Below are 23,531 nucleotides of genomic sequence, written 5' to 3' on the forward strand. Positions count from 1 at the left end.
ACCACGGCTCCCGCACTCTACAGCTTCCTCCCTGCCTGATAGGTACATACTTATCTAGGACACACAGGAGCTTTTCCTTGAATAAGCTCCATATTTCTAATGTGCCCATCCCCTGCAGTTTCCTTCCCCATCCTGTGCTTCCTAAATTTTGCCTAATTGCATCGTAATTTCCTTTCCCCCAGCTGTAACACTTGCCCAGTGGTATACACCTATCCCTTTCGACCACTAAAGTAAACGTAACAGAATTGTGATCGCTATCACCAAAATGCTCACCTACTTCCAAGTCTAACACCTGGCCGGGCTCATTACCTAGTACCAAATCTAATGTGGCTTTGCCTCTTGTTGGCCTGTCTACATACTGTGTCTTAAAGCCCTCCTGCACACATTGGACAAAAACTGACCCATCTATAGTACTCATACTATAGTGTTCCCAGTCAATATTTGCAAAGTTGAAGTCCCCCATGACAACTACCCTGTCTCTCTCACTCCTATCGAGAATCATCTTTGCTATCCTTTCCTCTACATCTCTGGAACTATTCGGAGGCCTATACAAAACTCCCAACAGGGTGACCTCTCCTTTCCTGTTTCTAACCTCAGCTCATACTACCTCAGTTGGCGAGTCCCCAAACATCCTTTCTGCAACTGTAACACTGTCCTTGACCAACAATGCCACACTGCCCCCTCTTTTACCATCTTCTCAGTTCTTACTGAAACATCTAAATCCTGGAACCTACAACAACCATTCCTGTCCCTGTTGTACCCATGTCTCTGAATTGGCCACAACACTAAAGTCCCAGGTACCAACCCATGCTGCAAGTTTACCCACCTTATTCCAGATGCTCCTGACGTTGAAGTAGACACGCTTCAAACCAATATCTTGCTTGCTGGTGCCATCTTGCGTCCCTGAAACTTGATTTGGGACCTCCCTACTCTCAACCTTTTCTATACTCAAACTACAACTTTGGTTCCCATCCCCCTGCTGGATTAGTCTAAACCCACCCCAATAGTCTTAGCGAATTTCCCCCCAGGATATTGGTACCCCTCTGGTTCAGATGAAGACCATCCTGCTTGTAGAGGTCCCGCCTACCCCAGAAAGAGCCCCAATTATCCAAGAATCCAAAACCCTCCCTCCTGCACCAGCCCTGTAGCCATGTGTTCAACTCCTCTCTCTGTATTCCTCGCCTCACTAGCACGTGGCACTAGCAACAAACCAGAGACAACAATTAGTCCTAGCTCTAAGCTTCCATCCTAGCTCCCTGAATTTCTGCCTTAAATCCCCATCTCTTTTCCTACCTATGTCATTGGTGCCTATGTGGACCACGACTTGGGGCTGCTCCCCCTCCTCCTTAATGATCCCAAAAACACAATCAGAGACATCACGAACTCTGGCACCTGGGAGGCAACACACCAACCCTGAGTCTCTCTCATCCCCACAGAACCTCCTATCTGTCCCCCTAACTATGGAGTCTCCAATGACTACTGCTCTGCTCCTCTTCCCCCTTCCCTTCTGAGCAGCAGGGACAGACTCTATGCCAGAGCTCTGAGCCCCACTGCTTTCGCCTGGTAAGTCATCCCCCTCAACAGTATCCAAAACTATATACTTATTGTTGAGGGGAATGGCCACAGGGGATCCCTGCACTGCCTGCCGATTCCCTTTCCTTCCCCTGACTGTAACCCAAAGGCCTTTTTCTTGTACCTAAGGAGTGACTACCTCCCTGTAACTCCTCTCAATAATCCCCTCTGCCTCCTGAATGATCCAATGTTCATCCAGCTTTAGCTCCAGTTTCCTAACACGGTCTTCGAGGAACTGGAGTTGGGTGCACTTCCCGCAGATGTAGTCAGCAGGGACACTAGTGGTGACCCTTACCTCCCACATTCTGCAGGAGGAACATTCAACTGCTCTAACCTCCATTCCCACTACTCTAAATTCTCAAAGAGACTGTTGAAAAATAAGGAATAAAAATAAACTCGTTACCTTACCAATCTGGCGCACAGAACCTTTTTTTTGGTTAGAGGAGGATGGGTGGGAGACACTATCCCAGTAGTGTTTTGGGTAACACAACCACACAAATATATAACTTCCCAGAAGTCCTTCGCTCCTCCCTCACACCTCTCGGCATTACTTCTTCCCTCACCAATGAAGCCATTCTGTTTCTCATCAGTAATGCTACTTCACCCCCTCTGCCATTTTCTCTATTTCTCCTGTAAACTTATATCCTGATGCGTTTAGTTCCCAGACCTGACCATGCTGTAGCCATGTCTATATCATGTACCATATGATGTGTTCAATTTGAATCAGTGCCTGCAGGTCATTTAATTTGTTCCTTACAAATACATGAAGTATATGAAGAACTCTGAATTTGACTGTACAATCTATCTAGTTCTTCAGTATCTTTTTATTACTTTTCACTCCTGTCTTACCCAGTACACTTTTCATAATTCCACCGTGTTGATTAAACTGGTTCTGCTTGTTCATCCTATTAATCTCTACCTTCTCCTCACATGCTGACCTGCTTCTCTGGTTCTCACTACCCCCACCCCACCCACAACTGCCAGTAGCAAACCTTAGGGTGTAGGTTTGATATCCAGACGTTTCATTACCTGGCTAGGTAACATCATCAGTGGCGACCTCCAAGTGAAGTGAAGATGTTGTCTCCTGATTTCTATTTATATGTTTGCCCTGGATGGGGTTCCTGGGGTTTGTGGTGATGTCATTTCCTGTTTGTTTTCTGAGGGGTTGATAGATGGTATCTAGATCTATGTGTTTGTTTATGGCATTGTGGTTGGAGTGCCAGGCCTCTAGGAATTCTCTGGCATGTCTTTGCTTAGCCTGTCCCAGGAAAGATGTGTTGTCCCAGTCGAAATGGTGTTTTTTTTCATTCATGTGTAGGGCATCGAGGGAGAAAAAGAAACCCACCATTTCGACTGGGACAACACATCTCTCCTGGGACAGGATAAGCAAAGCCGAAAATGTGTTGCTGGAAAAGCGCAGCAGGTCAGGCAGCATCCAGGGAGCAGGAGAGTCGACGTTTCGGGAATGAGCCCTTCTTCAAGAATGAGGAAAGTCTTTCCTTATTCCTGAAGAAGGGCTCATGCCCGAAATGTCAACTCTCCCGCTCCTTGGATGCTGCCTGACCTGCTGCACTTTTCCAGCAACACATTTACAGCTCTGATCTCCAGCATCTGCAGTCCTCACTTTCTCCTACAAGCTAAGCAAAGACATTCCAGAGAATTCCTAGAGGCCTAGCACTCCAACCACAACGCCATAAACAAACACATAGATCTAAATACCATCTATCAACCCCTCAGAAAATGAACAGGAAATGACATCACCACAAACCCCAGGAACCCAATCCAGGACAAAAATATAAATATAAAGTAGGAGACAACAGCTTCACTTCACTTGGAGGTCGCCGCTGATGATGTTACCTAGCCAGGTAATAAAACGTCTGGATATCAAACCTACACAAACCTTGCAGTAGTAAACCTCTCAACAAGGATACTGATGCCCCTCCAGTGCACCCTCTCCTTTTTGTCCAGGTTCCATTTGCAAGAGATATCAATGATCCAGATATCGGAATCCCTCCCTTGTACAGCAGTTCGGTGGACTGGCCATGCTAAATTGCCCACAGTGTCCAGGGATGTGCAGGCTAGATGGTTAATCATGGGAAATATATAGAGTCGGGAGATGGGTCTAGGTGAGATGCTCTTCAGAGGATTAGTGTGGACGAGTTGGGCCAGATGGCCTGTTTCCACACTACTGGGATTCTATGAAAAGATTAACTCTTGAGCAACATATTCAGCTGTACTATCTTCCTTTTTCTGGCCTTACTTGCATATGGTACAGGGTGTAATCCTTGGATTACTACCCTTGAGGTCTTGCTTTTATAATTATCTTTGTAACAATGTAGGGCATTCATCAAGACAGCAGTTAATGGTGACCTGTGACAGCCTGTTGACTGCTTTTTCACTGATTGATTGAAGTTAGTTGAGGAGCTGGTTAAACAGCTCTGCTTATATTCTTCGAATTTGTGCCTTTACTGTGACCAGTAATGCTCTATCTAAACCCAGGATCGCTGATGAATCAGTTGATTGAGGCTCTTCAAGCAGTGTAGAATTTCTTGCAGTCTCTGTGATCTACTTAATTCAATTTTACCTGCTTTCTGACTTGGAAAGTGTCTTGTATCTCCGAATTTATTATGGACAGTCCTACAGCTGTTTTGGAAGGTATTATGCTTGAATGATGATTATCTGCCATTAAGGTCATTGGGTTAAAATCCTGGAACTCCTTTCTTAACAACACCATAGGTTTATCTATAATCAACAATTGCAGCAGTTCAAGATTCACAACCAACTTCCATAATGTAAACTCTGCAGATGCCGTGTTTCTCTGCTAGCCATTGCTGGCTCACCTCATTCTTTTCATCAATGGCTAAGAAAAGTTAGGTCAAGCCAAGCTTTAGTACAGAGGAGTACATAATACACCTGAGGTTTCACAGTCGTCCTTGATATACTAAGAGCTCACTTGCACTGTACATAGGCAACACTCAAGGTTCTCAAGGAGATTCCTTCATGACTACCCTTTTGAGCCTCAAATACTGAGATGTCTCCAGATCTTTGTGCTGGGGGTGGGATACAGCTAAGCTTTGAAATTATATGGCAGTGGTTTTCCAACAGCTACATAGCTTTCATCTCACACACTCTGCTTATCCCTGTCTTATAACCAGACAATTAGATGTCATCTCATAGGACAGGGTGCATCCAAGATGACATGTTGCAATCAGGGAGGCAGAAAACTGCTGGTGGTTAAAGACTCATATTGAGCATTCAAGAGGAGACTATTGCTGTTCCAGCTGCTAACCCAGTTATTTTTCCTTTTCCCATGTCTAGTCGATACCAACTCATACACTGAAGTCAACAGGAATGATTAGCTTGACAGACTTGTTAGGACAGTAGAAATTACAAGGGGATCGACTACATTCCAAAACCACAGGCTATCAATTAGGTCACAGCCAGATGAAAGAATGAGAATCTTATGAAATTCTTCACATTGAATATTTCAGCTAAATAAAATTATTTTAATTACCTATGAATCTCTCTCAGCCTTAAATATGCACAAGGAGTCTACCCCCACAGCTCTCTTTGGCAAAGCGTTCAAAGCCCTCTCAATCCTCAGAAGAAATGTATGGCTTGAAGCACACAAATCAGGCTATAAATAAATATGGCAGTCGTTGAATACATAACCTGTTACAAGACCTTATTTTCTTTTTGGTCATATTGGTTGTTGAACAATAGGATACCAGCAGTCCTCTGAAAAATAGTGCCAAAAGAACAGTCTGATGTTACTTTTAAACATACAATGCTCTTTTGGAACCACACTAATCTAGCATAGATTAAATTCCATGCATAGTAGTGGATAAAAAGCAATAGATAAACGGGCTTTTAATTTGCCCTTAATAATGTTTGTCAGATTACAGTTGCTGGGTGAAATTAATAAACTTGGGCATATAAGATGGCAAAATTATATTGTTGAAATTTGTACATGATAAAGTGTTGAATATTTGTACATTCATGCATTTTGATGGTCCAGCTGAAACATGGTGACAGTGTTTTGTATTTTGATTTGCCGTAACTGAAAATAACTGGGCTCAAAGCAATAATAATATCAATTAAACAATACAAAAGCAAAATCAGGAGATTGCATCTCACTAAATACCTTAAGGTACTTCAAAACATATAATTACTCTGAGATGCCGAGACTTGTTACATTGACAAACAACAGCAGCCATTTGGGCACAGTTAAATCATACACTGCAATTTTCTCTCCTCACCTGTGCTACTAGCTTAGATATGGAAGTACAATCTGAAGTGTCCTGATGCCAGAAGTGCTAACATCAAGGCAAGCTAACACATGCTTGAATACACTAAAACATGTTCACCGTAAAATGTTATTCACAGAATTCTCAAATAGTACAGAACCAAAGGATACGTATTTAAAGACAAAAAAAACTGCAGATGCTGGAATTCAAAGTAGACAAACAGGAGGCTGGAAGAACGCAGTAGGCCAGACAGCATCAGGAGATGGAGAAGTCAATGTAACAAACAGGAGGCTGAAGAAGAGTCAGACCTGAAACACTGACTTTTCCTGGTTGTCTGTCTTCAAAGGAGATTTATTAGCTTGTTGTGTCTGTGTCAGATCTTTAAAAAGGGCTATCTAAATAGCACAACTTCCCTAATTTTTTCGTCTCCATAATCCTGCAAGTTCAATTCCTTTTTATAAATTACTATGTAACTTGTTGCGTGAAAAAATCTAATCTCCTGAGCTTTTGCGAATTCTTTTTAACCAATCCCCTCTCTTGATGAATCCATTTGCTAAGTAATTACCAAATCACTGTATAATTTTGGAAATCTTCCCTGAATCTTCTAGATGTGAGAAAAGACCCGAATAGTCAAACAAATATGAAAGACAAGAACCAGGAAAATCAGGGTCTTCAATTAGATTATGAAACAGCATTACTTCTCTCTCAACTGATGGTAAAAGGAAGGGAATGGGAGAGAAAAAAATGTCTATTTTACAGCAATCTTGGGCAAGATCTCCTGGGAGTTCATCAACCAGAATGATTAGCACAGTACCCATTCAATCCCACCATTCCCCCCCCACTACCAATCCACCTCCCTTACATCCCAACGTCTGTCCCTACAATTCTTCTGGAGTCCTTCCTTACAAGCAGTAGAAAACCCAGTCCTGCCATTTACTTCAGAGGCCACCAATCACTGAAGGAAGAAATAGTTCTCAGTGTTAAAGCTGAGCTATTTGCTTGAATTTGCAGCTCCTCATGGTGTGTCATGTTTTAAGGCACTTGTTATAAAGCGGAGGTTGATACCCCCCTCTGAGAATTAAAACAAAAACACCCAAAGAGCACCTCACCCCATCATCTGTAAAAGGAATGTGAAAAGTGATATAACTTGCTTTTCAGCATTTCTAGTGTTAAAACAAATAGATCCCTGACATTCACTTTAAAATCAACAAGTAACATTTATTTATCCAGCTCTCTAACAGTGACTACTATTACAAAATAAAGCAAGATTCTAATGGTGTGCTGTTCCAATAAATATAAGTCCCATGCTTATTAGAAAAAATAATTTAGTCTCTCGAAATTCTAGCAAGGTTACAGGTCTTCTGGAATGTTCTGTTCCTTCTCTGTTAATTTTTCTCTCAAGAAAATTAAATTGTTGGATTGTTGGTACCATTGTTATTTAGATGGTGCTTTCTCGAAGACAGAGGAGGCAGTGTGAGCCAGTGATTATCTCGAGAACTAATGGGCATTAGCTCCGGCGGATGGCAGCTAGCACTGGGATCTATGTTCAATTGCTCCCTTCTTTTAATACCAGTGATGACTTATCAATATTTCTGACAATAGGATTGGCCCTTCATCAAAACCATCAGACTTAAATTTAATAGGTTTTGGCATCTAAGTGTCTGGTTAAATTTAAAAACCCGATGTCTTGGTAAAGACTACTACTTGGTCTGGTAACTGTACAACCTTTTGATACAAATGTTTCAATTCAGGTGCTCTCTGTGTACTTGCAAACATTCAAACTGCTGCTCACAGACATCCATTTTAAACCTCTCAGCAGAGGAAAAGCACATGATCTTTTAAAAGGAACCACATAATGCTTTACCCTAGCACTTTACAAACACCAAATTCTAACTTTCTACCTCCAAATCTACAAGTACTCTACCCACCTTTGCAACACACCTTCAGTTCCATGTCTAAATGGGCTTCCTTCACATCTGCTTCACTGCAGTTATGTATCGTTGTTATTGCCAAAAAAAGGATACCAAATCAGGATATGATTGAACATGGACCAAAGCAAACTAAATAGAATCTATTTATTTTATGTTTGTTATACATTATATATAGTGAATTGCAAAATTTAAGCTTTATTCAGAATAGGTCATTATTGGAAAACTTAGTAGAACTCTGTAGTTATGAAGCTATTAATTGACCAGGTCAATTATTTACACTGTGACATGTGTAAAATGTAACATTCAGAGAGATCGTATTATAAGTCAAATTGGGTACAAGATTATTTCAACATTAAACAGATACTATGTAAACAAATTGAAACTGAAAGGATTCTGCATTACTTTAAAGTGAGATATCAGCTTAGGATTTAATGGTCTACATTAATGGCAGCAAAAATGAAGGGCTTATTCATGTAGCTTTGTGGTTGAAAAATCAACAGAATACGATTGGGGTGGAAGCGCATTTCTTCTCTGCCCTTTATAAGCAAATCTACTATAAATAGAAGTGTCAGTTCATTCAGTCACACTGAAATGAATTCAAATATTGAAATTTGGCAAGAACAGTCAATTTTAAGATAATCAGAAGCAAAATATTCCAGATGTTGAAAATTATAGACAAAAACAAGAAAATGCACGAAAAACTCACCTGGTCTGACAAAAAGGATTAATGTTTCAGGTCTGTTCATCAGGGCTCTCTAACGAAAGATCCAGTTCCAAAACAATTTCAGAAAATCAGATTCTCCTATACAACTAGGAAGCTTCATACACATCTATAACATACTAACATTCTCATAATTACCTGATACACTGGCTCTTCTGAGTTGCAGCATATTTTTGATAGCAGGTTGATACTGCATAGGGTTGTATTTCATAAAAACTACTGTCACAGTCTTCAACACTGGAAGAACTTTTCCAATCAAAATTGCCACTGATGTTTTCATATTCAGGAGTAAGAGACTGTTGTTCAGTCAAATGCACTTTAAAATTCTGTGCCCATTCTTTGTGGTGTTGAACACAAGATTCCTGTTGAGCAGGAGCATTAGTTGGAAAATCAGAGGGGCTTTTAAGTATTTGCCCTTTCTTTTTGGGATAGCAGGAATCCACAGAGTGTGCTTTCACAGGCTTAATCTCTCGATCACCTGTCATGGACCCTGAAAGGCAGAGATTATTGTCCTTATTTTCCATAGAAAGAAATCCATCTGGCGTGCTGTCTAGTGAATAGCTGCCTTTTGTCAAAAATTTTGGAAAGTCCGTTTTCATTTTAGCAGAGAGTTTTATACCAAGAATTCGTTTAAATGAATTTTTCTTTGAAGGCGCTTTTAGAGACTTTTCCAGCTTTTCAGAATCAGCAGATGACAAAGACTTAGCTCTTGGCTTTGATATAGCGACTTCATTATTTGGTGAAGTACTTGTTAGTGTTACAGTGCCAGGACTCCCCAGAAAAGGCAAAATAGGATGTGGCAGTTTCCATACAGGTTTCTCACTCAGATGAATTGCTTTGTGTTCACTACTAGATGTTTTAGTTTCTCTGGTGGATAAACTACCAATTCCCTCTTCTGAATCATTTTCTATTGAACCACTTGCACTTTTTTCATTGCTTACTGACAGATCCTTTTTAACTATAACAGATGAAGGCAGGCTGTGACGCTGTGGTTTTTCTGGGATAATCTTTGGAGAGATGTCTGACTTTGTGGACATTGCTTCATTGCTCAGCACTCTATCAAAATCTGAACCAGTATCATTACTTGATACAGGCACTTTTGGAGAATATGACAAACTGAGGTATTTGGGCAAACTCATAGAGAGCGAGCTACTTCTAATAAAACTGCTTTTGCTGTCTGCTGGCAACGTTCTGTTGCCACTTTCCAAATCTTTCTTTATTTGTTCTATTTTACTTTTATTTTGCAAGTCTGAAGAGGTTTTAACTTTAGTGACGCAGTCCAGATCAGGCTTTTTGGATTGTAAAACACTTTGATTACAAGAATCTTTTGAGTGACTAAGTTCAGCAATCTTATCCTGTAATGATGCACTGTTCATCTTGGCAGTCTGATATGAACTTTCATGTTTACTCATAAAAACACTTCCAGCATCCAAGGAAACAACTGATTTCTTCAAATCTACAGTAGTTCCATCTGGAGTCTTGAAGCAAAGATTGTTGCCTATCTCATTAGGACACACTGCATCTTCCATACAGTTGTCTATACAGTTCTGCCTGATGAGACCAACTAGACGTACTTTTTTTGGCTTTGGCATAGGAATTGGTTTGATGCAAGGCACTGAAGCGAATGTTGAAGTGGTAATTGAAGAATTATCCTGAAAAGTCAACTTCTCCTTTTCTGCAACCATAAACAGAACCTTTGACTGGTTATCATGCACACTTTCTTTGAGGTCAGTACCAGAGGAGTGACAATTTTTTCCATTTTTCATTTCATTTTCTGATTGTTCAGCAACATTTTTAACTTCATAATCTTTATTCCCAATAACAAATGGCTCCCCTGTATTTCTTTTGGAACTTCTTATATATTGGAAAGTTTGGTCAGTATTGAACACTTCAGTTTGCCCATTGCTACTACTGTGCAATTTGATATCTGCATCACCAAGTGCATCTTTTTGTTTTGGAAGATAATTGTTTGGTGATACAACCTGAGTTAGCACATCTTTAAATTTCTGCTCTGGGAAACTAGTTTTACTCATTATCTGATACTTGTTGACTTTTTTGCTGTTCTGAGTCTCTGGCCTGTGCCATACTCTAGAGGAATAATTTGCTTGGTTGTATTTTTTGCTCTTTTCTAAAGGTTCCAATTTGGACAAGTGGTCAATGACAAATTGTGTTTTATCTATATTTTCACCATTTATATATTTATGCTCATATTCAGTTTTACATGAGTAATTTGCTATGACACAATGATGGATCAATTCACAGTCTCCCTTTTGCATTCCATCACCTTGGCAAGTTGAACACTTCACATTTTCACTCAATTCTCGCTTAGTTTTCTCTGAACATTTATTAATTTGCAGTGGTGTTGGTTTGACTTCAGCCACAGGTGTAACTTTTGGCAATATTGGTTTTGGTGCTAATGCTGGCTTTGGTCCCTTATGTGTTGAGAATGGTTCTGATATGAGGATGTCTGGCTTTGGCGCAACTGGAGGAGGAGGTGGCTTCTTTCCGAAAGTAATTCGGGGTTTAGGGGCCACTGGTGGCTTCTTAATTCCTACAGGAAAAACATACACAGAAAAATTGTGTTTCATTAACTTTGATGAGACAAGCACTCATTTGGAAGAGCATATTTTGTACAAAAATTGACTAACATGTGGACTGAGCTACAGCACAAATGTATAGAATACTGAAACAATTACAGTAACTTTGAATGTGATGTTAAAACATTAGTACTATTTTCAGATAAGAGCAAGAACCAGTGTGGATGAACTGCCAATGGGAGCACAACTGAACAATTTCAAAGAGAACTGAGAGGAAGAGTATATGCAAGCAGATGAAATAGAGAGAGAAGAAATATGGACAAGATAGAATGAAGGCAAAGGATGAAAAATAGATCTGGAATGCAGGATGTCTCAAGACAGATGTGTTACTGAAATAGAGAGAATGCACAGAGACACACTGAAGACAGACAGTAAATGAGTAGATATGGGAACAAGGATATTCAAATAAAAGCACTCAGTGCATGCAGGAGACTGGAGAATTATGGTGAGGGGTCAGGAAAAGGAAATTCAGTTGATAAAGGGAGGGCAAGTGAGCAAGGTTTTAAAAGAACATGAGCTACTTGGAAGTATTAGGCATAAAATTAAATGGACCATATAGAAGAACTCTGTAAATCACCTGATTCGGACTTTGTTAGAAGACACAGAGAGAAAAGAAACTGCAAATGCTGGAATCCAAGGGAGACAAGCAGGAGGCTTGAAGAACACAGCAAGCCAGGCAGCATCAGGAGGTGGAGAAGCCAACATTTCAGGTATAATTCTTCCTTCAACTCAAAACGCAGACTACCCCGCCCCCCCCCACACCCGGTGCTACCTGGCTTGCTGTGTTCTCCCAGCCTCCTGGTGTCTATTTTCATTAGAGAACCAGATAATTGTAGGAACCTAACTGAGGAAGGTATAAGTGACTTAGAAATGGTACAGATAATGCCTCCAAGAACATGACCAGAGATGAGAGAGATTCCAATAATAAAGAGATGTTTGAAAGGTTAGGTCTGCTTTCAAGAGGTCTTGACAGAGTAGAAAGAAAAATCTGATGATTTAGCGAAAAACCAGATTTAACATAAAATCATTAGTGGGCGGCACGGTGGCACAGTGGTTAGCACTGCTGCCTCACAGCACCTGAGACCCGGGTTCAATTCCCGACTCAGGTGACTGACTGTGTGGAGTTTGCACGTTCTCCCCGTGTCTGCGTGGGTTTCCTCCGGGTGCTCCGGTTTCCTCCCACAGTCCAAAGATGTGCGGGTCAGGTGAATTGGCCATGCTAAATTGCCCGTAGTGTTAGGTAAGGGGTAAATGTAGGGGTATGGGTGGGTTTCGCTTCGGCGGGTCGGTGTGGACTTGTTGGGCCGAAGGGCCTGTTTCCACACTGTAAGTCTAATCTAATCATTGGCAGAAGATTTATACACTGGTTAGCCTGCTGCCTCACAGTGCCAGGGACCCAGATTCAATCCCAGCCTCGAGTAACTGTCTATGTGGAGTTTGCACATTGTCCACGTGTCTGTGTGGGTTTCTTCCAGGTGCTCCAGTTTCCTCTCACAATCTAAAGATGCACAGGTTAGGTGAACTGGCATGCTAAAATTGCCCATCGTATTCAGGGATGTCTAGGTTAGATACATTATTTAGGAGTAAATGTAGAGTAACAGGGTAGGGGAATGGGTCTGGGTAGGTTACTTTTTGGAAGGTCGGTGTGTACCTGTGGGGTAGAATGGCCTGTTTCCATACTATAGGGATTCTATGAAATATTTTAACTTTTCTGTTGGTATTTTGAAGGTTTGTCAGAAATAGGTGGTGGAAGCTGATTCTATAAATAAAAGATAGCTGGACAACCAGTTGAAAATGAGAAGTTGATAGGCTACAGCCCAATACATGGGGTTAAGATAGACCAGAATGGAGGAATGAAATAACTACTTCTGTGATTTAAGTATCTATGACTCTGTGATTGATGCATGCAAAAGATAGGGAGCAGACAGAGAAACTAGAACTAGAGAGCATACAAAGCAACAACACAGGCGTGAGATAGCACAATTATGGACTTCAGAAAGAGAAGACATCAGCACGAGACAGAATGATCAAGATGAGACCACTTAGTGGTAGTGGATTAACTTCAGTATTTAAATCCTTGACATTCAGAATATGAACTAAATACTTGCAAACATTCTTTTGCCCACCAGTGTTGAAGGAGCTTGTAATAGTAGCATCTTTCTGATCCACAAGTGGCCATGTTATAACAAGAATTGAAGCATACAATAACACTGTATTTTATCTGTTGTCAGCTGCCAATAAACTGGGCCATGAACATGGAACTTCAGTTGCACTTATGTAGCAATCTAAAAACATCGTAGGATACAGGAACTTACACAGTAGCCAAAACTATTCACCTTAGCAACAACTGCGGGAAGAGAAAGTAAGAGTAAAGCAGATGTTTAACAGGTGTGTAGGTGAAAATAAAATGCTTAGTATTTACAAATGTGGTTAATTTTGCAATGTAAGCAGAGATTGGAACTGCAAATTCCAACTAACCAACTGCAAATTAAATTAAAACTGGGTTTCCCTATGGAAAGAAAATATTGTCATTTAAGATTTTACATTGAACTTTTAAGCCTTTAGATATGGTAATTTGGAGGTGCTGGTGTTTGTTTGGGATGTACAAAGTTAAAAATCACACATCACCATGTCGTAGTCCAACAGGTTTATTTGGAAGCACTGGCTTTCAGAGTGCTGCTCCTTCATCAGGTGGTCCACAACTACCTGATGAAGGGACAGCGCTCCGAAAGCTAGTGCTTCCAATTAAACCTGTTGGACTATGACTTGGTGTTGCGTGATTTTTATAGCATTGGAGACAAATTTGCATTTCAGACCTCTCAGTATTAAGGAGAGGACAATGTGCAATTCTCATTTAAACTTTATCTGGATTATCATTGTCCTTTTATTTCTAACCCCTTTTTGGGTTAAATTTAACTTTCCTCAAATTATCATTCAGATGAGATGTGACCAATGATTAATATACTAAGAGTATAACCTTATACTCCCACAAAGAGCTAGCTTCAAAAAAAATGTGTCATCTTGACCACTTTCAATCACTACCTACCAAAATGTTACCATTTTACACTGTTCATTGATACTCCTCAGAAATGTTGAAGAATTTTTTTTTGAAAAGTTAGCAGAATTACAGCTAACACACATTACCACCTATGTAAACATTTAGAGTTGTACACCACAGCCTAGCTAGATGACCTAAACTCAAAGATCTTTCAACAGCACCCTCCAAACCCATGACCATTTCCATCTAGAAAGACAAAAGGCATCAAATATTTGGGAACACTACCACTTTTCAAGTTCCCCTCCAAGCCTCTCATCATCCTGACTTAGAAATATATTGATGTGAAGGTGCCAGTGTTGAACAAAGTTAAAAATCACACAACACCAGGTTGTAGCCCAACAGGTTTATTTCTCCTTCATGAAGGTGTAGCTCGGACTTCCAAATAAACTTGTTGAAATATATTGCATTTCTTCACTTACGCTGGGTTAAAATCCTGGAATTCCATCCCTAATGGCATTGTGAGTCAACCCACAGCAGATGGACTGCAGTGGTTCAAGAAGGCAGCTCATCACCACCTTCTCAAAGGCAACTAGGGGCGAGCAACAAATGCTGGCTAACCAGTGATGTCTACATCCCACAAATGAGTAAAAAACTGAAACTCCTCCATCTTCCTTGCAAGTTTGATTACCTTCATCAGATAAATTGTAAACCAAATAAATGTAGGGTTGACAAATGGAATACATAATGGTTGCAACTAAAATGAGAATCCATGTTGGAACTGCAGAATATGCCAGTCAACATGTAATATTCTGATGAAGGATCTTATCTGAAAGATGAACTAACTGCTAAAAATTGATGCATTTCTAGCATTTTCTACTTTTAATTGAAGTTATGCTGTTGATATAAGAGAAAGGAATTTACACAAATTTAATTCCAACTATTTATTAAAAGATCTAGGGAACAGAAATTGAACATTAGTAAATAACAGTCGGTAGAGAAATAGCTAGAATCCATGTTTGCAAAGGGTGGCAGATGGTGCAAAAAGTTACTAGGAGCAGTCACTGAAGCAGAATACATAGTTAGGTTCTAAGGTCAATTCAGAGAGAAAATACTGTAACTTAGAGAAAAAGTGAGAACATAGGAAAATGGGTTTGTTCTGTTGCATTCCTATAAAGCCATGCAGATAGGTTTAACTTCAAATTAATTAACAGGAATACTCACTGCTTCCTACAGAAAAACTTAATCTGCTGGCACTTTGTTACTTGTTGTACGAAATGGATTTTTAAAAAAAAAGTATGACTTATTTGCATCCTTCTCTTTCCTTTGGATATGCTGATCTCCACTAAATGATTCAGTGGGTGCTAGCCTTTCTTGCAGCTTGTCCAGGTGATCATTCTACACGTATAGCAATATATGAACTCAGCCTCTCCATACACGTCCAGGCAAGAGTTGTGGAATACAAACCACAAGGGGAAACAGCAGCGAATTTTCCATTCAATTACCCAGTGCAAAATTGAACAGTCACAGTTCTTTCACTGACTCAGCTAAATTAGAAGTAATTGAAGAACTAACACCAAAAGAAGTCGAGAGTGTGGTACTGGAAAAGCACAGATGGTCAAGCAGCATCCCAGGAGCAGGAGAATCAACATTTCGGGCCTAAGCCCTTGATCAGGAATTCCTCATGAAGGGCTTATGCCCGAAATGTGATTCTCCTGCTCCTCGGATGCTGCCTGACCTGTTGTGCTTTTCCAGCACCACACTCGACTCTAATCTCCAGCATCTGCAGTCCTCATTTTCGCCTAACACCAAAAGAAGCCTTCTTAGTCTTTCTGGCAAAATGGTTTACTCAAATATTATCTTAATAATTTACGCCATTAAAACAGATCTAAAGAAATGTAATTCTCAAACAACATATAACTAGAACATAAAGGTTTAATCATTGTTACTGTAATTAATAGCGCACCTCAGACAATGAAGTGTTTTTAGGAAAACTAGCAATTTTCTAAGAACATTTTTAGTAATCCAAGAAATTAAACTCAAGTCTTTACTGCTTAAATCTGTTTTGAGGCTCCCAGAAATTTGAGATTAACAATTGCCAGTCTGAGAACAAACAGAACTTCATTGAACACTAAAGAATGGATCTCAGTGTCAGCTGTGACCAGCCATTAAACTGATGTCACCGCAATAAAAGCAAGCATCTTAAATTCAGGGTTGAACAGCCAGATCACCGCAAGTGTCAAAGACACAGCTGCTCCTCAGAAACTTAAATCAATTACTACTTTTAGAACAGTCCATTTAAAAATCAGAGCGCCCTAACAATATGTAGTTTTAAACAGTTCGGAGATATAAACCAGATGTCACAAAAACAAAAGGAATACATGTCATTCAAAGCCAAAGAAATTCAGACTTACTGAGTTGCAAAATCCAGGACGTGGAAGCCCCGGTATGAATGTAGCGTTATTTACAGCAGTTGACATCAATTTTATTATTTTTTTAAACGTTAGTTCTCTAGAAAACTATCAATAGTGGCCGACATTCAACCATTTTGAGTTTACATGAATCACACTATAGTAGTCTGAAAGTTATCAACAACGGCCCCTACTTGCGTTAACTACATCGGGAAAACTTTTAGAACTAGATGTAACAACTGAAAGAGCAGTTATTTTTCGCAACATAATCCTACCACAACGTGTAAACTGGATACGAAACCAGACATAACTCTGGCACAAAAGGATCCCGTGCAGCTGATGCTGGTTGGAACTTACTGCACGGAAAGATAAATTTGGGACAGGGCTGGTGTTTTCGAAGGCGACAGATGGGAACTTATGTGGCCAATGCTTGGCTATAAATCAATCAGTTCCCCCCCCCCCACCACATCCTAGTATTTCAGAAGGAAATATCCACCCACTAAAAATTTGGGCACAAAGTCTTTGATAATCTCAGTGATTGAACAAACCATTAAAATGACAAGTATGCATGGGAGAAAAAAAAATCCAGTCATTTATCTTGGCACAAGCGATAGCTATAATTTTTAACTGATTGAAATATTTCGCCAGGTGGGGGGAAAAAAAAGGTTGCCTCCACCAAGAACAGAAGATTGTGTCACCTCGCTACCAATTAACTCGCAGCTTCAACACAATCTCCCCACCATCACCCCTCCAAAAAAAAACACCAAGTAAAATGGGATTAAGATCGATGCAGACGAGAAAGAGTCAGAGGGAACCTGACCGCCTGCCTCAGGACATGAAGACATCAAGGAGCTTTCCTTTCCCTCCCCCAACCTTCCCAAGGCAGCAGCAACACCGCCGACATCACCGCTCCCTCACTTCTTTCAAGAGGCAGCACGGATCTGCCATTAAAAAAACAACAAAAAAAAATAACCGGCTCGGCGGAACCGAGTCCAGACCGCGGCTCCAGCGGGGAACAGGCTCACCTGCGCTCATACTGGGAACACCGTGCGCTCCTACCGCTCCCCGGCCATCGGAGCGTACTTCATCCGGCTACAGTATCAGCCCGACCACACCGATCGGTGCCAGCTACACCACAAACTCATAATATTTACATATCACGCAGAAAGGTGTTTTTTTTTTGTCCCCTCGCCCTCACTCTGAGATTCACTGTCCGTCTGCTCGTTGACTGACACGCCCCCTGCGGCTCAACGAACAACCATACAGGGGCGCGCGCTTCTCCTCGCGACACCAGCCGCTGCGCAGACGTAAGCGCGCGCCTCCTCCAGCGGTTGGCCCTGATTCTCAAGGCTGACAGCGTCGCACAAGCATTTGCTCACCCCTTCAAAGCTTCATGGGATACTTTGTAGTTCCTGTGTCCCCCTATCGTAGCAATTCTGAAGTTTAAACTGCACAGTTAGACTACAACTCCCACCGTCCTTAGCGCGGCACACTCCTTCCTCTCACCTGATTGCATTCATCCACTTCAATGGCGGCTGGTGAAGAGTTTGATGAAGAACTGGTGTTGGAAGTAAGCGCTAGTTTGTTTCTTTTTAGTCTTTATCATCCAAATGAGAAGTCCAGTTTTAAAGTTTAAAGCTGCTGTATAACATTTTGTTATACTGTGTTAGTCCTTTAACTTTCTACAAAGATATTTGGTTGATCTGATCTGTCAATTTGCTTTAGTCTAGTGACTGTTCCATTTACTTTAAATGTATAGAAATTAATAACATCTCGTTTCAGAGGATTGCGTGAAGAGCAGTTTCTTTGCGCACGCCATCATTTTATTAGTGAATATCGTTGTCGTCATAATTCAAGCAGAACGTCTTCTTAAAATCGTTAAAACCAGATTTCATTGCACACAGAATATTTTGATTGTTTTCAGCCTTTATTGAAAATAATCAATGGAAACAAAAAGGCAAAAAATGGGTATGTTTACAGAAAGCTAGTAAAATTTCATCTTTAATTTGAACATCTAAAATTTGACGTTATAATTGTCAATTGTAGATATGGGAAAGGGTTTCCGAAGATGTGCAAAGGTAGGGTGAAGTTAGACAATGATGCAGTCTTGTTAACAGAAGAGATGTATGGTTGGAAGATCATGCAGTCAAATAATTAACGTTCAGAGAATGTCAAACTCTTTTCAATAACATGTTGTTGTGATATTTGAGAATGGTCTATGTATTACTAAAAGTTAATAAAGTTTGTGCACCTATAACAGTAAATTTTAATTTTATAGTTTGTATTATTATCATTTAATGTCATTGCATCCTTTTTGTTAATTCTGTTGTGCTCTGACATTGTGGATTGAATGTTCGCACATTACCAGAACTCTGTTTTGATTAGAAAAGGGATTTTTTTTTCAATTACGTTTGCTTTTGCGAAGATAAATTTCTATCTTCACACTGAGAATGCTCTCCAGGGTGTTGTGTGGCAATACCATTGTGCTAAATCAGATTCAGAACAGATCTAGCAGCTTAAAACTGGGCCTTTATAATGCACAGTGGGCCTTCAAATGCATCAGATTTATATTCTACCATAGTATGCAACTTGGCATGTGTCCTACTCTATCATTAACATAAAACCAATGGGCCAACCCTAGTTCACTGAAGAGTGTGGGACAGCATATCAGGAGTATTTTCAGGAAAGCCTAAAAATTAGGTGACAACCTGATGAATGAACCTACAGCACAAAACTACATGTGTGCCAAACAATGGGACAGCATGTGACACAGCAGTGCAATTTCACAACCAACTGATCTCTGCAAACTCTGCAATCCTGGCACATCCAATAATGAATGATGATGGACAATTACTTGCTGGAGGAGGAGGCTTCACACTCACCATCCTCCATTATGGGAATCCTTCAGGACGTTGCAATGTCTGGTTTCCTCATGAAAGGGCCCAACCATGTCCCTTGGTATTCAGCAGCATTGCTATCACTGAATCCACCCCCAATCAACATTATGGAGGGTTACAATGACTAGAAATATTACTTGACCCTCCATATGAAGTTCTTCAGCTACAAAAGTAGGCTAGAGACTAAGTCAGAGAGCATGGAAACAGACCCTTCTGTCCAAATTGTCGATGCCATGCAAGTTTCCCACACTAAACTAGTCTCGCTTGCCTTTGTTTGGCCCATATCCCTCCTATTCATGAATCTGTCCAAATGTTTATAAATGTTGTAACTGTATACCTGAATCCCTAGGAATTAGACAGTACCCTACCATTAAGCTGTGCCCTTGTCCACTTTACCAAAATGCAATATCTTGCAGCTATCCAAATTAAACAGAAGGTTGTCAAAAGATACAGTTGAATGTAGATCAGTTGCAAATAAGGGTGGAGAAATAGCAGATGGCGTTTAATCTGGCAGAGTGTGAGGTGTTGCTCTTTGGGAAAACAAATGTTAAGGAAAAGTATATAGTTAATGACAGGACCCTGAACAAATTTGATGTAGAAAGGGTTCTTTGGATTCAACTCAATAGCTCCTTGAAAGTGGCCACGCAAGTAGATAGGGTAGTAAAGAAGGCATATGGCATGCTTGCCTTTATTGGGAAGGGTATTGAGTAAGAGAGTCAGGATGTCATGTTGCAGCTTTATAAGACTTGGGTCAGGCCACGTTTAAGAGTATTGTGTTCAATTCTGATTGCCATATTTACAGGCAGAATGTGAAAGCTTTGGACAGGTTACAGAAGAGGTTTACCAAGGTGGCTGCCTAGATTAGAGGGTATGCGCCATAATGAGAGGCGAGGAAAAACCCAAGGTCTTTTCTCTGGAGCAGTAGATGCTGAGGGGAGACTTGATAGAATTGCATAGATAGGGTTGACAGTCAGAATCTTTTTCCCAAAGTTGAAATGGCTAAAACTCGGGGCATGCATATCAGGTGAGAGGGGGCAAGTCTTTTTACGCAGAGTGGTAGGAGTCTGGGATGTGCTGCAGAGGAGGTGGTGGAGCTGAAAGCCAATACAGTAGGGGCTTTGAGAGAAGCACATGAATATCCAAAGAATGGATGGATGTGGACCAAGGGCAGGAAGAAGGGATTAGTTTAATTAAGTATCATGTTTGGCACAACATAGTGGGCCGAAGAACAAATATAGCACAGGAACAGGCTCTACGTACTAAATGCATTTATATCCTATCTCTCAGAATCCCCTCCAACAAATTGCCCATCACTCATGTCAAACTCACCAGTCTGTTATTCCCAGGCTTCTCCTTGCAGTGTTTCTTAAATAAAGGCATAATATTAACCACCTTCGGCACCGCACCCATGGCTGTTAATGATACAAATATCACTGGTAGGGGCCCTGCAATTTCATCCTTAACCTCTCACAACATCCTGGGATGCAGTTGATCAGATCCCAGTGTTAGGTTCTTTTTCTTGAGATTCTTACATACTTGATGCAATTGCAATACACCAACTTCTCTGAACAGTCAAAATTTATTAAGCAACTACAAGCTTATGAAGGATCACTTAACATTCTTCGCAGTGCTTGCAAAGCATGCCAAGCAAGGCTGTCTGAGCAAGGGAACAGCTCTTCCTTTATACAATACAAGATTTCACATTGCAGTCAGTATTGCCCACAAGACAACCCCCAGCCATTCCCACAGTCACATTCAAGACACAATGCAGTGACCTGATTATCTCCACAAACAATGTAATTTAGATCTTCCTTAATGGCAAGATCTGGTGTAAATCGTTATTTTTAATTACAGGGGGTAATCGGAATTTCAGCTGTAGTAATCTTGTTGATCCTGGATAGGAGATGATCATGTACATTTACTCTGAATAGTAGGAGAGGGCAATGTTAAGTTTTTACATTGTACCTGCAAGACAGAGAAACATACCACCCTAACCCGGGGCATCCAGTTTCTTGAAGGACAGCAGAGCAAATTAATCCCTTAACATCTCACCAGAGATTTATCCACCTTTCTTTTTATCCATCTGTAATGTGGACATTTTCAAGGCACCAATATTTATTTCCCCAAGTTCCCTCGCCACCTCGTCATTCTCCACAGTAAAAACTGGTGTGAAATATCTCTCCCACTTCCTGTGATTCCACAATGAGATAACCTCATTGATTTTTATGGGGCCCTGTTCTCTCTCTAGTTGCCTTTTTGCTCTTCACATAATTTTGAATGTCTTTGAATTATCCATATCCTTATCTGCCAAGGTGCTCACATCCCCTTTTATTCCTCCTGAATTCCCTTTTAAGCATGCCTGTACAATGCTTAAATTCTTTCAGATTTCAAATGCCTCCTCCTCATTTTTGACCAGGGCCTCAATATCTTTATTCTTGTATTGTTCCCTATTCTTACCAGTCTTTCCCTTCACTTTAACAAGAACATATTGCTGTTGAACACTTGCTGTTCCACTATGGAAACCTTCATCGTGCCAGTAGACCTTTTACCTGCGAGCAACACTATTCCTATAAAATTTTGAAACTTCCTGCCTCTTGCTGTCAAAATTTGCCTTACTCTACTTAACAACTTTAAGTTTTAAACAAGGCCTATCCTTTTGCATAACTATTTTAAAACTAGTAGGATTATGATTACTGGTCCCAAAGTTCCACGCCTAGTCACTTACTCTATTTCTCAAAAGAAGATCAAGTTTTGCTACTTTTGTAGGTATATCAACATAATAATAAAGAAAATTTTCTTGGATCACATTTAACAAATTCCTCACCATCCAAGCCTTAACACTGTGGCAGTTTAAGTCGATGTTTGGAATGTCAAAATCTCTGATTATTACAACCATATATAACTAAGATCTCTCAACATATAGAGTCATAGAGATGCACAGCACTGAAACAGACCCTCTGGTCAAACTTGTCCATGCCAATCAGATATCTGAAATTAATCTTTTTCATTTGCCACCATTTGGCCCATATCCCTCTAAACCCTTCCTATTCATATACCCATCCAGATGCCTTTTAAATGTTGTAATTGTATCAGGCTCCTCCACTTCCTCTGACAGTTCATTCCATACATGCACCACCACTGCGTGGAAAAAGTTGCCCCTGTGGTCCCTTCTAAATCTTTCCCCTCTCACTGTTAATCCTATGCCCTCTTGTTCTGAACTTCGCCCACCCCGGGGATAATACCTTGTCTATTTATTCGATCCATGTCCCTCATGATTTTATAACCTTCTATAACGTCATCCCTCAGCTGCTGAGTTTCCAGGGAAAATAGCTCCAGCCTATCCAGCCTTTCCCTGTAACTCAAATCCTCCAACTATGGCAACATCCCTGTAAATGTTTTATGAACCCTTTCATGCATCACAACACCCTTCCTTTAGGAGGGAGACCAGAGTTGCACACAATATTCCAAACGTGGTCTAACCAATGTCCTGTACAGCTGCAACATTACCTCACAATTCAATGACCTGTCCAATAAAGGAAAGCATACTAAATGCCTTCTTCACTATCATATTGACCTATAAAATAGTGCCAGAAGACTGGAGGATAGCAAATGTTCTCCCCTTGTTCAAGAGGGGAGCAGAGACAGCCCTGGTAGTTATAGACCAGTGAGCCTTACTTCAATTGTGGGTGAAGTGTTGGAAAGGATTATGAGATAGGATTTATAATCATCTAGAAAGGAATAAGTTGATTAGAGATAGTCAACACAGTTTTGTGAAAGGCAGGCTGTGCCTCACAAACCTTATTGAGTTCTTTGAGATGGTGACCCAACAGATGGATGAGGCTAAAGCAGTTGATGTGGTGTAAATAGATTTCAGTAAGGCATTTGATAAGATTCCCCATGGTAGGCTATTGCACAAAATATGGAGGCATGGGATTGAGGGTGATTTAGCGGTTTGGATCAGAAGTTGGCTAGCTGAAAGAAGAAAGAGGGTGATGGTTGATGGGAAATGTTCATTGTGGAGTTCAGTTACTAATGATATAACGCAAGGATCTGTTTTGGGACTACTGCTGTTTGTCATTTTTATAAATGACCTAGATGAGGGCGTGACACAGAAAGATAGGTTAGTAAATTTGCACTAAGTTCGGTGGAATTGTGGATAG

General features: G+C 40.5%; 2 protein-coding genes across 3 annotated transcripts in view; one reads left to right on the forward strand and one right to left on the reverse strand.

Annotated features, from left to right (window-relative positions):
* Nucleotides 1–17,690, reverse strand: part of fgd6 (FYVE, RhoGEF and PH domain containing 6) — a 149,083-nt gene extending 131,393 nt beyond the window's left edge. For both annotated transcript variants that reach the window (XM_060843046.1, XM_060843047.1), the window contains exons 1-2: nucleotides 17,500–17,690; nucleotides 8,610–11,022 (exon numbers count right to left, since the gene is read on the reverse strand). In XM_060843046.1, coding sequence (XP_060699029.1) covers nucleotides 8,610–11,022; nucleotides 17,500–17,509 — 2,423 coding nt within the window. In that variant the 5' untranslated portion in view covers nucleotides 17,510–17,690. The remainder of the gene's footprint in view (nucleotides 1–8,609; nucleotides 11,023–17,499) is intronic.
* A 270-nt stretch (nucleotides 17,691–17,960) lies between these two features.
* vezt (vezatin, adherens junctions transmembrane protein) overlaps nucleotides 17,961–23,531 on the forward strand; it is a 103,780-nt gene continuing 98,209 nt past the window's right edge. Inside the window, exon 1 of the mRNA XM_060843048.1 lies at nucleotides 17,961–18,044. Within this exon, the coding sequence (XP_060699031.1) occupies nucleotides 18,003–18,044 (42 nt within the window). The 5' untranslated portion in view covers nucleotides 17,961–18,002. The remainder of the gene's footprint in view (nucleotides 18,045–23,531) is intronic.

The sequence above is a fragment of the Hemiscyllium ocellatum genome, chromosome 23 (assembly GCF_020745735.1).
Source record: "Hemiscyllium ocellatum isolate sHemOce1 chromosome 23, sHemOce1.pat.X.cur, whole genome shotgun sequence".
Classification (NCBI taxonomy): Eukaryota; Metazoa; Chordata; class Chondrichthyes; order Orectolobiformes; family Hemiscylliidae; genus Hemiscyllium; species Hemiscyllium ocellatum.